The sequence below is a fragment of the Microtus pennsylvanicus genome, chromosome 22 (assembly GCF_037038515.1).
Source record: "Microtus pennsylvanicus isolate mMicPen1 chromosome 22, mMicPen1.hap1, whole genome shotgun sequence".
NCBI lineage: Eukaryota > Metazoa > Chordata > Mammalia > Rodentia > Cricetidae > Microtus > Microtus pennsylvanicus.
This window is the reverse complement of record NC_134600.1, coordinates 12625630-12638055: the sequence shown is the minus strand read 5'-3', so window position 1 is coordinate 12638055 and position 12426 is coordinate 12625630. Positions and strand designations below refer to the sequence as shown.

The following is a 12426-nucleotide window of genomic DNA, read 5'->3' as shown; positions in this document are numbered from 1 at the left end:
CAGCATGTCTGCACTGGTGGCAGGCTGCATCGCATATTCCCCCGGACAGGAGAGGAAATGACATCTGCTTCACTTCCCTCTCCCTCCCGGCATTCTGTTCTGTCTACTTCAGCCACCTAAGGGCTGGCCTATAAAATGGGCCAAGGCAGTTTCTTGATTAACCAATGACCTTCCTCCACCTACCACGAATTCCATTCATTAATATCTCTACAGTAGGTGCTATATTATGCCTTTCAAGAGTACAGGAGTTCTGTTCTGTAAAGGCCTTACCACACTGATTTCACTCCTAAGGTTTCTTTCTAGCATGCATTCTTTTATGACTCTGAAGACTGTTTTCATATTCAAAGGCCTTACCACACTGATTACATTCATAGGGTTTCTCTCCAGTATGTGTTCTTTTATGCACTTGAAGATGACTATGACTTGCAAAGGCCTTACCACACTGATTACATTCATAGGGTTTCTCTCCAGTATGTGTTCTTTTATGCAATTGAAGATGACTATAATGTGCAAAGGCCTTACCACACTGATTACATTCATAGGGTTTCTCTCCAGTATGTGTTCTTTTATGTTTTTGAAAAGCACTGTTGTCAGTAAAGGCCTTAAAACACTGATTACATTCATAGGGTTTCTCTCCAGTATGTGTTCTTTTATGCACTTGAAGATGACTACGTTGTGCAAAGGCCTTACCACACTGATTACATTCATAGGGTTTCTCTCCAGTATGTGTTCTTTTATGCACTTGAAGATGACTACGTTGTGCAAAGGCCTTACCACACTGATTACATTCATAGGGTTTCTCTCCAGTATGTGTTCTTTTATGCAATTGAAGATGACTATGACTTGCAAAGGCCTTACCACACTGATTACATTCATAGGGTTTCTCTCCAGTATGTGTTCTTTTATGCAATTTAAGGGAACTATGACGTGCAAAGGCCTTACCACACTGATTACATTCATAGGGTTTCTCTCCAGTATGTGTTCTTTTATGTTTTTGAAGAGCACTGTTCTCAGCAAAGGCCTTAGCACAGTGATTACATTCATAGGGTTTCTCCCCAGTATGTGTTCTTTTATGCACTTGAAGATGACTATGACTTGCAAAGGCCTTACCACACTGATTACATTCATAGGGTTTCTCTCCAGTATGTGTTCTTTTATGCAATTGAAGGGAACTATGACGTGTAAATGCCTTACCGCACTGATTACATTCATGGGTTTTCTCTCCAGTATGTGTTCTTTTATGCAATTTAAGGCAACTATGACGTGCAAAGGCCTTGCAACACTGATTACATTCATAGGGTTTCTCTCCAGTATGTGTTCTCTTATGCAATTGAAGATGACTATGATGTGCAAAGGCCTTACCACACTGATTACATTCATGGGTTTTCTCTCCAGTATGTGTTCTTTTATGCACTTGAAGATGACTACGCTGTGCAAAGGCCTTACCACACTGATTACATTCATGGGGTTTCTCTCCAGTATGTTTTCTCTTATGCAATTGAAGATGACTTTGATGTGCAAAGGCCTTACCACACTGATTACATTCATAGGGTTTCTCTCCAGTATGTGTTCTTTTATGTTTTTGAAGAGCACTGTTCTCAGCAAAGGCCTTAGCACACTGATTACATTCATAGGGTTTCTCTCCAGTATGTGTTCCTTTATGAGTTTGAAGAACACTGTATTGAGTAAAGTCTTTACCACACTGATTATATTCATAGGGTTTCTCTCCAGTATGTGTTCTTTTATGCCTTTGAAGATGATTGTGAGGAAGAAAGGTTTTATCACATTGCTTAATTTTCGAGCATTTTTCACCGGTATGTGTTTTTTCATTCCTTAGAAGATGAGTGTTATAACACAAGGCTTTAGCACAGTGAGAATATACGGAAAACGCCGCTCCAGTTTGATTTCTTTCAATCCTGCAAGGATAATTTACGCATGTAAAAGTTTCACCACATTCAATGGACTGTGAGACCTCATATCTATAGGAATTAACTTCATATTTTTTCCAATTGTAAAAAGGAATCAAACATTATGGTTTTATATCTTTGTTTTAAATCATGTTTTGTTCACCCATTAGGGGTCATTTTGCATCTCAAAAAATATTTGTGATGATAATTTCCTTTGTGCCATGGTTTACCTTTTCATCTATACCTATATTTTTCTATTAAATTTTTTACATTTTTGAAGAGATCTGCATACACTGAGTGCTTTACCAACTTTACTACATTTATAAATTTTACTATATCGTGAATCATTATACATTTGCTAAGTGAACTAAGACACCTAAAAGTATTTGCACAGACCTAGAACTCATCGTGGTTTTTTCATAATGTATGTTTAAGTATTAACAATGATGGTAGAAAATGAATTAACTTTGTATTCTTGTATCAAATTCAACAAGTATACTCTACATAGGAACTACATTTTATCTTCTTAATTGTTCTTAAGGAGAGGTATGCTAAATCTTTGCATATCCCTATGCTCATACTTTTGTGTCAAAAGTAACATATGATATATATAGGAAAGGAAGAATAATCAATAAAAGATTTCCACATTGAATCCTCACAGTTTGACTTTCTGTTCCTCAGAGGCTTGTGGTATAGGTATTAAGGTTTCTCCACAACACCTGCCCCTTGATCCTTGACTCCAACAGCTGCTTTCATTAAACTTAACACAGTCACAAAAACTATATGAGTAATACAAGACTTACTTACCATGGGCTATTGATTTAGTAGAAAGGTTTGCAGCTATATTCATCATCACTGAAATGTGTATACATTTTCTGTCATGAGTAACAAGAAACAAATGGACTGGCAGATGTATAATCTAGCTCTCATGATTAATGCTAATATCTGTTTAGTCATTGCTTCCCAGAATTTTTCTTAAATGAATGCCTTGCAAATGCAATTCATATACAGGAAATTGAGCTATATGGATTTGTGAGAATTTATTAACCATCAATGCATTTAAAGCTGTGCTTATTTACACTGTTGTTTTGTTTAAAAGTGTCATAACACATTACAAACTCATCAGAGGCACATTGTTATAAACTTGTATAAGAAAATTACCTTACATGCCTTCTACACCATTGATGATGTTTTTCAGTGTTATGGTCTTCCCAAATGTATCCTAAAATATAGTACCAGAATATGTATGTTATATTATTTAACATTGTGAAATAATTAGCTTATTATCCTAAGAACTATGACTGTGTTGTTCACCTCATTGTCCTTTCTAAATCAAATTACAGAACAACAACATAAACCAAGGAAGAGTTGTCTCCATATTTTGAAACATGAAAGAAATTTATTTTTACCGATAGTAGTGAGGTTCCTGTAGGTCTCGAGCATCACATCTTTGTAGAGATTCTTCTGGGAAGCACCCAGCAAATCCCACTCTTCCTTACTGAAGTTGATATGCACATCATCATAGGTCACTGCCTTCAAAAATATACCACACATGTGTACAATGTAAGCATGACAGTGGCAACATCGGAATGCATACTTCTTTGAAAGTACAGTTGTATGATGCTGGTGTTATCCACTCTTATTCCATGACATAGACAGTCACTTTAGAATGAAATTTAAAAGGAGAGTCAATTCTTTTATTTCTGTACCCTTTGTACCACCTTACAAGAGAAATATCTATTCATAGAGAGAGAAAAACAGAAAAGATCAACGGTACATTGTACGCATGAGAATATTGTACAAAAAAACTACTGACTACAGAAAGGAAGAAAAGATGGACAAAGTGGGTGTATTGAAGTATTGTGCCTTTAACCACAACACTCAGAAAACAGACGTGGCAATATTTGTCTCTGAGTTGAATGCCAGTCAAGTCTAAGCAATCAGATCTAGGAGAGGTGGAAATACCCATTAAGACCCTGTTTCCATTGAAAACCGGAATGATTAATCCCAGCACTCAGGATGCAGAGGCAGGCGGATCTCTGTGAGTTCAAGACCAGCCTGGTCTACAAGAGCTAGTTCCAGGACAGGCTCCAAAATCACAGAGAAACCCTGTCTTGAAAAACCAAAAAAATAAAATTTCCCCTCCAACCCAAAATCCTATACCAATTATAACCAACCCCTAAATGATGTCCCTAACCCTGTGGACAAACTTTGTTGGGAGAGGAGAGGAAGTCTTTTAGAATTACTTCTAGCTGTCATGGGGGCGATGTTCTTTCTTTAGGATCCTGTGAAAGTAAAATGATGGTTAAGTTCCAAGATTACTGTCTGGTATAATTGCAAATAGTCTGAGTATTTGGTAAGGTTTTTCTGAGCTTCCTATAAGAAGGTCAATCCAGAACATTGTAAAAAGAGTATCATTTCAGCTAAGATGGAACCATCTTGAGCATCTGGTACTCAAAACAGATCTTATGGTAGTGCTTTTATCATCCTGATGTAATGATATCAAGCAATTTGACTTGTTGTGGGGCCCCATCTTCTTCCTGGAAATTTAAAAATTACTGCAGGAAAATACATTGTTCATCGTGGAAAACTTAAACATTACTTATATAGACATATACAGACATACATATTCCATGACATGTACAATAGACACAAAAATAGATATTAAGAGAAGTGAAAATTTTTCCTGATTTTAAAAGTAAATACTTATTTATACATTTAACATTGATATAGATATGGATGCTTCCTTTTGATACAAACTTGACATTATTTTTGTTACAACATACTGTCTATGATGTTATATTCTTACTCAAGATATTTTACCTAATACCATTCACTTAAACATGCAATGAAAATTTCTAGTCCTCAAAAGTTTTATCATAAACAAATTAGGATATAAAGTACTGCAGGTTAGTAGTTTCTTACTTAATATAATTGGAATTATACTCAAGTTAGCTTTGTTTTCAACATTATACAGAATTTTATTAGATTATTCAACTGAACATACTTTAGAGAAAATGTTTGCTGAAGTAACGCAAACTTTGTCTCCTTGGGGATTAAAAATTTACAAAATATTCTGAAAATATACAAAAAGGAGATTCTGTTAATTATTTAGCATGTAAAATGCTTTTACACAAATTTGAGCCCTAAATTTAAAAATTAGGAGAGATTATTTGTGGAATCTTAATACTTTTCTGAAGTTGCTGCAAGGCATTTACCATGTATAGTCCACTATTTGGGTAAAAATTTCAAAACAGTAATTAGAACCAAACTATAAAGGGTGACAAAGATTTAAATAGTCAAAGAGAATTATCATCTAAAGCAGGGAAAAAAATTGGATTAGTGGAAATAAAATTATAGGATGCACATATGGATGGTTTGGATCTGAAGTTTGGTTACATTCAAGACATTTTTCTTGATACAGTGTTTCTCTGTAGCCTTGGAACATGTACTGGAAGTAGCTCTTGTAGACCAGGCTGGCCTCAAACTCCACCTGCCTCTGCCATCCAAGTGCTTGGATTAAAGGCATGAGCCACCACCTCACGATCTTCATTTTAGGCATTTTAACCTCTATGCATTCCCCTATAGGAATTTTACTGCAGAGGAAAAATATTATTTTATTTTTTCTTTATATTTATTTATTTATGTGCATTGGTGATTTGCCATGGGTGTTGGGTCCCCTGGAACTAGAATTATAGACAGTTGTGAGCTACCATATGGGTGCTAGGAAGCGAACTCGGGACCTCTGGAAGAGCAGTCGGTGCTCTTAACCGCTGAGCCATCTCTCCAGCCCCCGAAAGATATTATTTTAAAATCAATATTTTTCACACATAAACAACAAAAAGCTATAAATTTATGTGGAAAAAATCTGAGTTGATATTAAAAAGAAAATTTAAAATTCATCTACTAGCAAGAATTGACCAAAGTTAAATCATAGACTGTTTTACTAATGTTAAAATTGAATCATAATGGACAGCAAGTAAACACTGGCAAAGTGCTTGCAGTAATTTCTTGGGAGAGATTAACAACAAATATCTCTTTTGCCATAATATTAATAATCATAATGATCATTCTGAGTCATTTCAGACTTAAGGAAGCCTTTTGAGTTCAAGCATGCCTGCTGTACTTCTTCCAGTAAACTTGAGGGATGTGAATAACATCTGCGTTAGCCAAGAGAAAAAGCATTTTGCACAGCTGAAAGAGTGCATTTTTTCTATTAAGATTTGGGCTCGTGCAGGCCAGCCAAGGGTACTCCTTGTTAGTGATTAGAAGCTGCTTAGCTGAATCAGATAATGCACAGGTTTGAGCTGCCTCCAAGCACAGTGCAGGGAGATGGGGAGCTGGGTGTACTGCTTTTTGATCTGCCATTTGGCTATATTTAGTATATATGCTGGCTGAGAAATAAACTCAGGCTGTTTTCTATTGACCTTTCTCCTCTAGGTCTAACCTATGATCCTGTCTTCATTTCTCTTAATCTAACTTTTCCTAAGCCTCGGCATCCCCTCCAAGGGAACCCCTAGGTGAATTTTGCTAGACTGATTAAATGGGGTATCCTGTCTCTGTAAGTCCTCAGACTGAATGCTGTTTCTACAAAGACTCAACCCTCAGCTCCTCTCTCGTACCACCTTATATTCCTCTCTCTGTCCAGACATGTCACTTCCTATCTGCAACTCCTTAGTGATGGGATTAAAGATGTGAGACACCAGCATTTGACTCTACAACAAACTAGTGTGACTACTGGGATTAAAGGTGTGTGTCAGACTTGCCTGTGGTGTAAGGCTGGCCATGGCATCTGTTTTACATTATGATCATCAGGCAAGCTTTATTATTAAAATATAAATGAAAAAATAAAATTAAATAATTAGAAGCAAGCATATGAGATCAAGAAGAGAAATGTAAAACTGTTTATCACCAAAGAGTATAAGAAATATTCTGAGTGGCTGGAGAGATGGCTCAGTGGTTAAGAGCACTGCCTGCTCTTCCAACGGTCCTGAGTTCAATTCCCGGCAACCACATGGTGGCTCACAACTATCTGTAAAGAGGTCTGGTTCCCTCTTCTGGCCTGCAGACATGCACACAGACAGAATAATGTATACATAATAAAGAAAGAAAGAAAGAAAGAAAGAAAGAAAGAAAGAAAGAAATATTCTGAGTACAAAATGGTGAAGGTCCATCATTTTCAAAGACAATGAATGATATGATGAAAATATAGTTCACAAAATCAGCAATATAGATGACACTATTGTCAAAACAAATGACAAAGACAAATATATATATACATATATATGTTTCTTTTTTTGTGGTTTTTCTAGCCAGCGTTTCTCTGGGGTTTGGAGCCTGTCCTGGAACTAACTGTTGTAGACCAGGCTGGTCTCCAACTAGCAGAGATCCGCCTGCCTCTGCCCCCCGAGTGCTGGGATTAAAGGTGTGTGCCACCAATGCCCAGCTCCTGTTCTCTCCTTACCAATAATAGAAAATGGGTTGACTGTTTCACCAAAATTCACAATATTCTCTTGATGTCTTCTGATGTTTTTACTTTACAGAAAATAGTTTTGATTACTGAAAGCATCTCATTCTCTTATGATAATAAAATGATGTATGTTAGGATCACTACCATGTTGTTTCTTACAATTGGTGATTGAATCCAAGTCTGCACCACAGTGAGGAAATGAAATTTTTTTAAATGGAATTTCAAGAGAACAACTTTTTAAAGAATCAGTGTACATGTAAAGCAACTTGCTTTACTCCAACTGCTCTATAAGTTCCAAGCACTTTTGAAAATAAGGTTACTGATATTTTTGTGTGTTTGTGCATGACAGAGAATATCATACACACACACAGACACATCCATACATACACACACAAACAGGTGACATACAGAAAGGAAGGTTGCTGAATTGGGAATATTAGAGATTTGTTAACTGTAGGCCCATATTTCTGTATGGTGTAGCAGCCAAGCATAAAAGCCATAGGCCTGGTAAGAGCTGATCACGTAGCTCAGCAGACAAGTTGTCTCTGCATAACAATAGCAAGAATGTATAGTTCCTCTCTTCTTTTGTTACAAATGTAGATTTCCTGAGGAGAGTTATTGGCTGAAACTGGTCATAATGTTTGGTGCCTATTTCTTGGTAATTTGGAGGAAGTCTTATAGAGATGCTAATTCATGGCCTGCTAGACAGCTAGCATACACTTAGGTGAGGACCTGACTAAAAGCCCATTCACCTGGTTGCCTAGGAGATAGCCTAATGTTGTTTTCCCACTCAATAATAAACAAAAAGAGATCTTCGAGGGATCTGGCCCTACAAGGATGAGCCTGTAAATTGCGTCTGATCTTTCCTCGTGACTCCATTCCAGTCCAGTTAGGGAAAATAATTATCTGTGTTGGACCCACATGGGCTTCAACAATTAACCTATCAACTAGCATGTAGGTATTTGAATTCAGGTCATCCACATAAAGAATATGTGCGGATCGACCTGCCCAGACACATAAAAGCTTTTATCCAGTAAGTCAAGTCTTTCTCAGATTAATAAAAACAAGAAAAACAAAACATAAAAAAGAAAAAGATGACTCTTATGAAGACGATCTATAAAAATTATGATTTTGTGTATGATAAGTTTTTACCATTAAATGAATACAAATAGCTTTGCCCAACAATTTATAACTGGACAACTTATAATAAACCAATATTCACAGTGGAAACACTCAGAAAGCTCAAGGGATTATGTATTGATTATACCAACACTTAAGTAGCAAAGATTCAAACATGAAGATATCAACAACTGGAAAACATAGAAATGCCAGGAAATGGAAAGAAGCAGGCATCAAAGATGAATAAAAGCAGTCTTTTAACATAAACTTTCCAAAAAACAATAAAGACCTGATAAAATTAGAAATTTTCTGAATAAAATTGATGAAGGTCCATTATTTTAAAGATAACTAATAATATATTTAGATTATAGTCAGATTACAGAAAAAGTAGTGTAAAAAATCATGTATGACTTCTATACTTTCCACAATTAAACATAAATAAAAAATGTGCACAATTTTTGTGAAAGCATTAAGGGGAAGGATATAAAAAGGCAAAAGCAGATGCAGAAATCTATAGTCAACTTTTAATCAAAAGACCAAAGAAAACTTAGGCAAGGAAAAGTGTGATCTTGAACAATGTTACCCAGCTACGTTTGATTGTATGTGTACAGAAATTAAATAAACACTGGGCTGGAGAGATGGCTCAGAGGTTAAGAGCACTGGCTGCTCTTCCAGAGGTCATGAGTTCAATTCCCAGCAACGACTTGGTGGCTCACAAATATCCATAATGAGATCTGGTGCCCTCCTCTGGCATGTGGGCATACATGGAGGCAGAATGTTGTATGCATAATAAATAAATAAATCTTTAAAAAAAAGAAATTAAACAAATACAAACTGCACAACTTTCAAAAAGTTATATCAAAGTAACACTTAAACTGTTGTTTCTGGCTGGGCGGTGGTGGCACATGCCTTTAATCCCAGCAATCTAGAGGCAGAGACAGGCGAATCTCTGTGAATTTGAGGCCAGCATGGTCTAAAGAGCTTGTTCCAGAACAGGCTCCAAAGCCACAGAGAAACCCTGTCTCGAAAAACCAACAAAAAAAAAGAAACCAAAAAAACAACAAAACTGTTGTTTCTGACCTCCAATTATTGATATGTCTTCCAAAGACAGAAACCTCATGATATAGTTGCTCTCTTTGCAAACAGAGGAGATCTATTGTGATGGCTCCCCAGCCCCTTGTGTTTTCTTCTGGTTTCAGATAAATGCTGCTCCACTGATGCCCAATCCCAAACAACCTAGAAAAATGATTTAAGGGGCAGTGGGGGAAGCAGGTGGTTGGAGATACTTGCATGAGCAGTGGGCCCGGGGACTTTGGGGAGCCTGAGAGGGAGAGAGCCAGGGGTGCAGGGGACCATGGGAACAACCTTCCCAAAGAGCACTGATCCTGTGCCCCCTCTCCAGGTTCTGGGCACACCTGGGGACTCCCTGGCAGCCAGAAGCAGGAAGAAGAGCCAGTACTACTTAAGGTGAACCCCAGGGATAGCATAATTGAAGGTCCAGACGTAGATGTGATCAAAGCTTCCGGGAGTCAGGGAGATAGAGGAAGAGGATGAGAAGTTAAACAAGCTACAAAATGAGGTAGAGAAGAAGATGAATAAGAATACAACCCCAAAATAAGAGTACAACCCCAGGCAATGCTGGCTCAGTGATCTCATCTCTTGAGGAGAAGATGGAGGCTGATACCAGTTCCATCTATGTTGGCAATGTGGACCATGGTGCAACAGCAGAAGAGCTGGAAGCTCACTTTCATGGATGTGGTTCAGCCAAACATGTTACTACAGTCTGTGCCAAATTCAGTGGTCTTGCCAAAGGGTTTGCCTATGTAGAATTCTTAGACAAAGAGTCAGCGAGGAATTCCCTAGCTTTAGATGATTCCCCATTTAGAGGGAGACAGATTAAGGTGATTCCCATCAGCACAACAGATGGGTTTCCAATGTGCCCAATACCGTACATGAACTGCCAATTACAGCAGCTCCCAGTCTTCATTCTGGGATAAAAAAAAAAGTTAAAAGAAAAGAAAGACAGAGGCCGGGCGGTGGTGGCGCACGCCTTTAATCCCAGCACTCGGGAGGCAGAGGCAGGCGGATCTCTGTGAGTTCGAGACCAGCCTGGTCTACAAGAGCTAGTTCCAGGACAGGCTCCAAAACCACAGAGAAACCCTGTCTCGAAAAACCAAAAAACCAAAAAAAAAAAAAAAAAAAAGAAAGACAGAAGATGGAAAAATATTTTTTAAAAAAGATATACTGTGGAAGGGGGAGAATCCCATAACTAACTGAGGAGGGACCTACTCTGTGTAGTAGGCCAGGCCCAGGGACTGGGGCAGTGGTGACACGTTCCCTCTGGAGATTCAATATAGACACTTCTTCTTTGCTTTTTTGTTTTTGTTTTTGTTTTTACTTTTATTTTTATTTTTTTATTTTTTTTCGTCTCCTTTTTTTTCTTTGTTTTGTTTTTCTTTTCCTTTTTTCCTTTTTTTCCTCTTTCTTTCCTTTTTTTATTTTCCTTTTTTCTTATTTTTTTTTATTTTTTTGTTATCTTTTTTCTTTATTTTTTTTTCTCTTTTTTCTCTTTTCTAATATAGACACTTCTTAAATGTGCAACCTGCTCCCTGTTTGCGTGATCCAACTCATTCTCTTTGGGCCTGCTCAAGGGTAGGTGGGCATGGGTGGTTGGAGGGCATTTTTTCAACCAGAGCTCTGGAAGGGCACCAATCTGTTCAGCTTGTTTCCTTCCCTCATTTTCTCCCTGCCTTTCGCAGACCCTGCCTGCCTTCTCCTGTCCTTTCAGGTCTAGTCAAAGTCTGCCTTTCTTTCCTAGGGGCTCCTGCTACTCAAGATTTTCTGGTGAACTATTGTTTGCTTTTTTGATTCTTTTTCTGTCTTGAGTGTCTTTCTTTGCAGGTTTTTGTAGCAGAAAGAACTCACTCCAGAGGATTCAGTGTGAATTACACTTTCCCTTGGAGAAATACACTACTTTGTTTTGGGAAGTTTTGCAGTGTATTTTTGTTGTTGTTGTTGTTGTTCAAGGAGGAGGAAGCTGAATTTTGTTTATTTTTTTAAACTCATTAAAAAGGAATGGGGTTTAGGCTGGGTGGTGGTGGCACACGCCTTTAATCCCAGCACTTGGGAGGCAGAGGCAGGTGGATCTCTGTGAGTTTAGACCAGCCTGGTGTACAAGAGCTAGTTCCAGTACAGGCTCCAAAACCAGAGAAACCCTGTCTCAAAAAACCAAAAAAAAAAGGGGGGGGATGGGGTTTTTTTAAAAACTGTGTCATGAATAAACTTGTTTATGAAAAGAAAGAAATATGATTTAAAATTTATTTTCTCCTACATGGATTATGGTCCAAGATGTGAATTATGCTCTATCTACCTGACCAACACAATGCAATCCTGAGAAATGTCTGCAGATCACAAACTCCTTTGTCCCCTGGAACTAAGCTTCACTGGATCACATGTTTGCAGCTAACGGCAGGATTACATTAAAAGCATTCTAATCATGCATCGCTAAAAGATCAATATCATCATTTCTTACCAGTTCCTAAACTATTTGTAATCTTTATAACACAAATCTGAAATTGGAATGCAATACTGACAACTTCTGGAATCTAGATCTTCAGTTTTCTAATCTCTCTTCCCACTGCACACCAAGAGCAGTGTCCATGTGTGTACTCTAGACAATCAGCATCATATCCTGAATTTCCAGAGTCTCCCCTGCCCCAACAAATTCATATACAGGGAGGCTCAGAGGATAAGGGCCACTGCCAACATGAACCACATGGACCAACATAACTACAGTCTTGTCATGATCAGTCCAAGTCATAGCAGAAATGACAGTTCAACAGATCTGAACACCCAACACTCACCACGGTATAGCTTGTGATCTTCCTTACTACTCCTTACAGCAGAGGCAGAAGAGAATCATGGAAAGAA

General features: G+C 37.7%; 1 protein-coding gene and 1 pseudogene across 1 annotated transcript; one reads left to right on the top strand and one right to left on the bottom strand.

Moving 5' to 3' along the window:
- Nucleotides 1-286: 286 nt before the first annotated feature.
- LOC142839966 (uncharacterized) lies at nt 287-3350 on the bottom strand. Its single transcript, XM_075956412.1, has 3 exons — nt 3317-3350; nt 3069-3129; nt 287-1832 (listed from the first exon to the last, which is right to left on the bottom strand). Exons 1-3 carry the CDS (start codon nt 3348-3350, stop codon nt 287-289), a joined length of 1641 nt encoding a protein of 546 aa, XP_075812527.1.
- A 2670-nt stretch (nt 3351-6020) lies between these two features.
- LOC142840059 (polyadenylate-binding protein 2 pseudogene) lies at nt 6021-10506 on the top strand (annotated as a pseudogene).
- Nucleotides 10507-12426: the final 1920 nt, after the last annotated feature.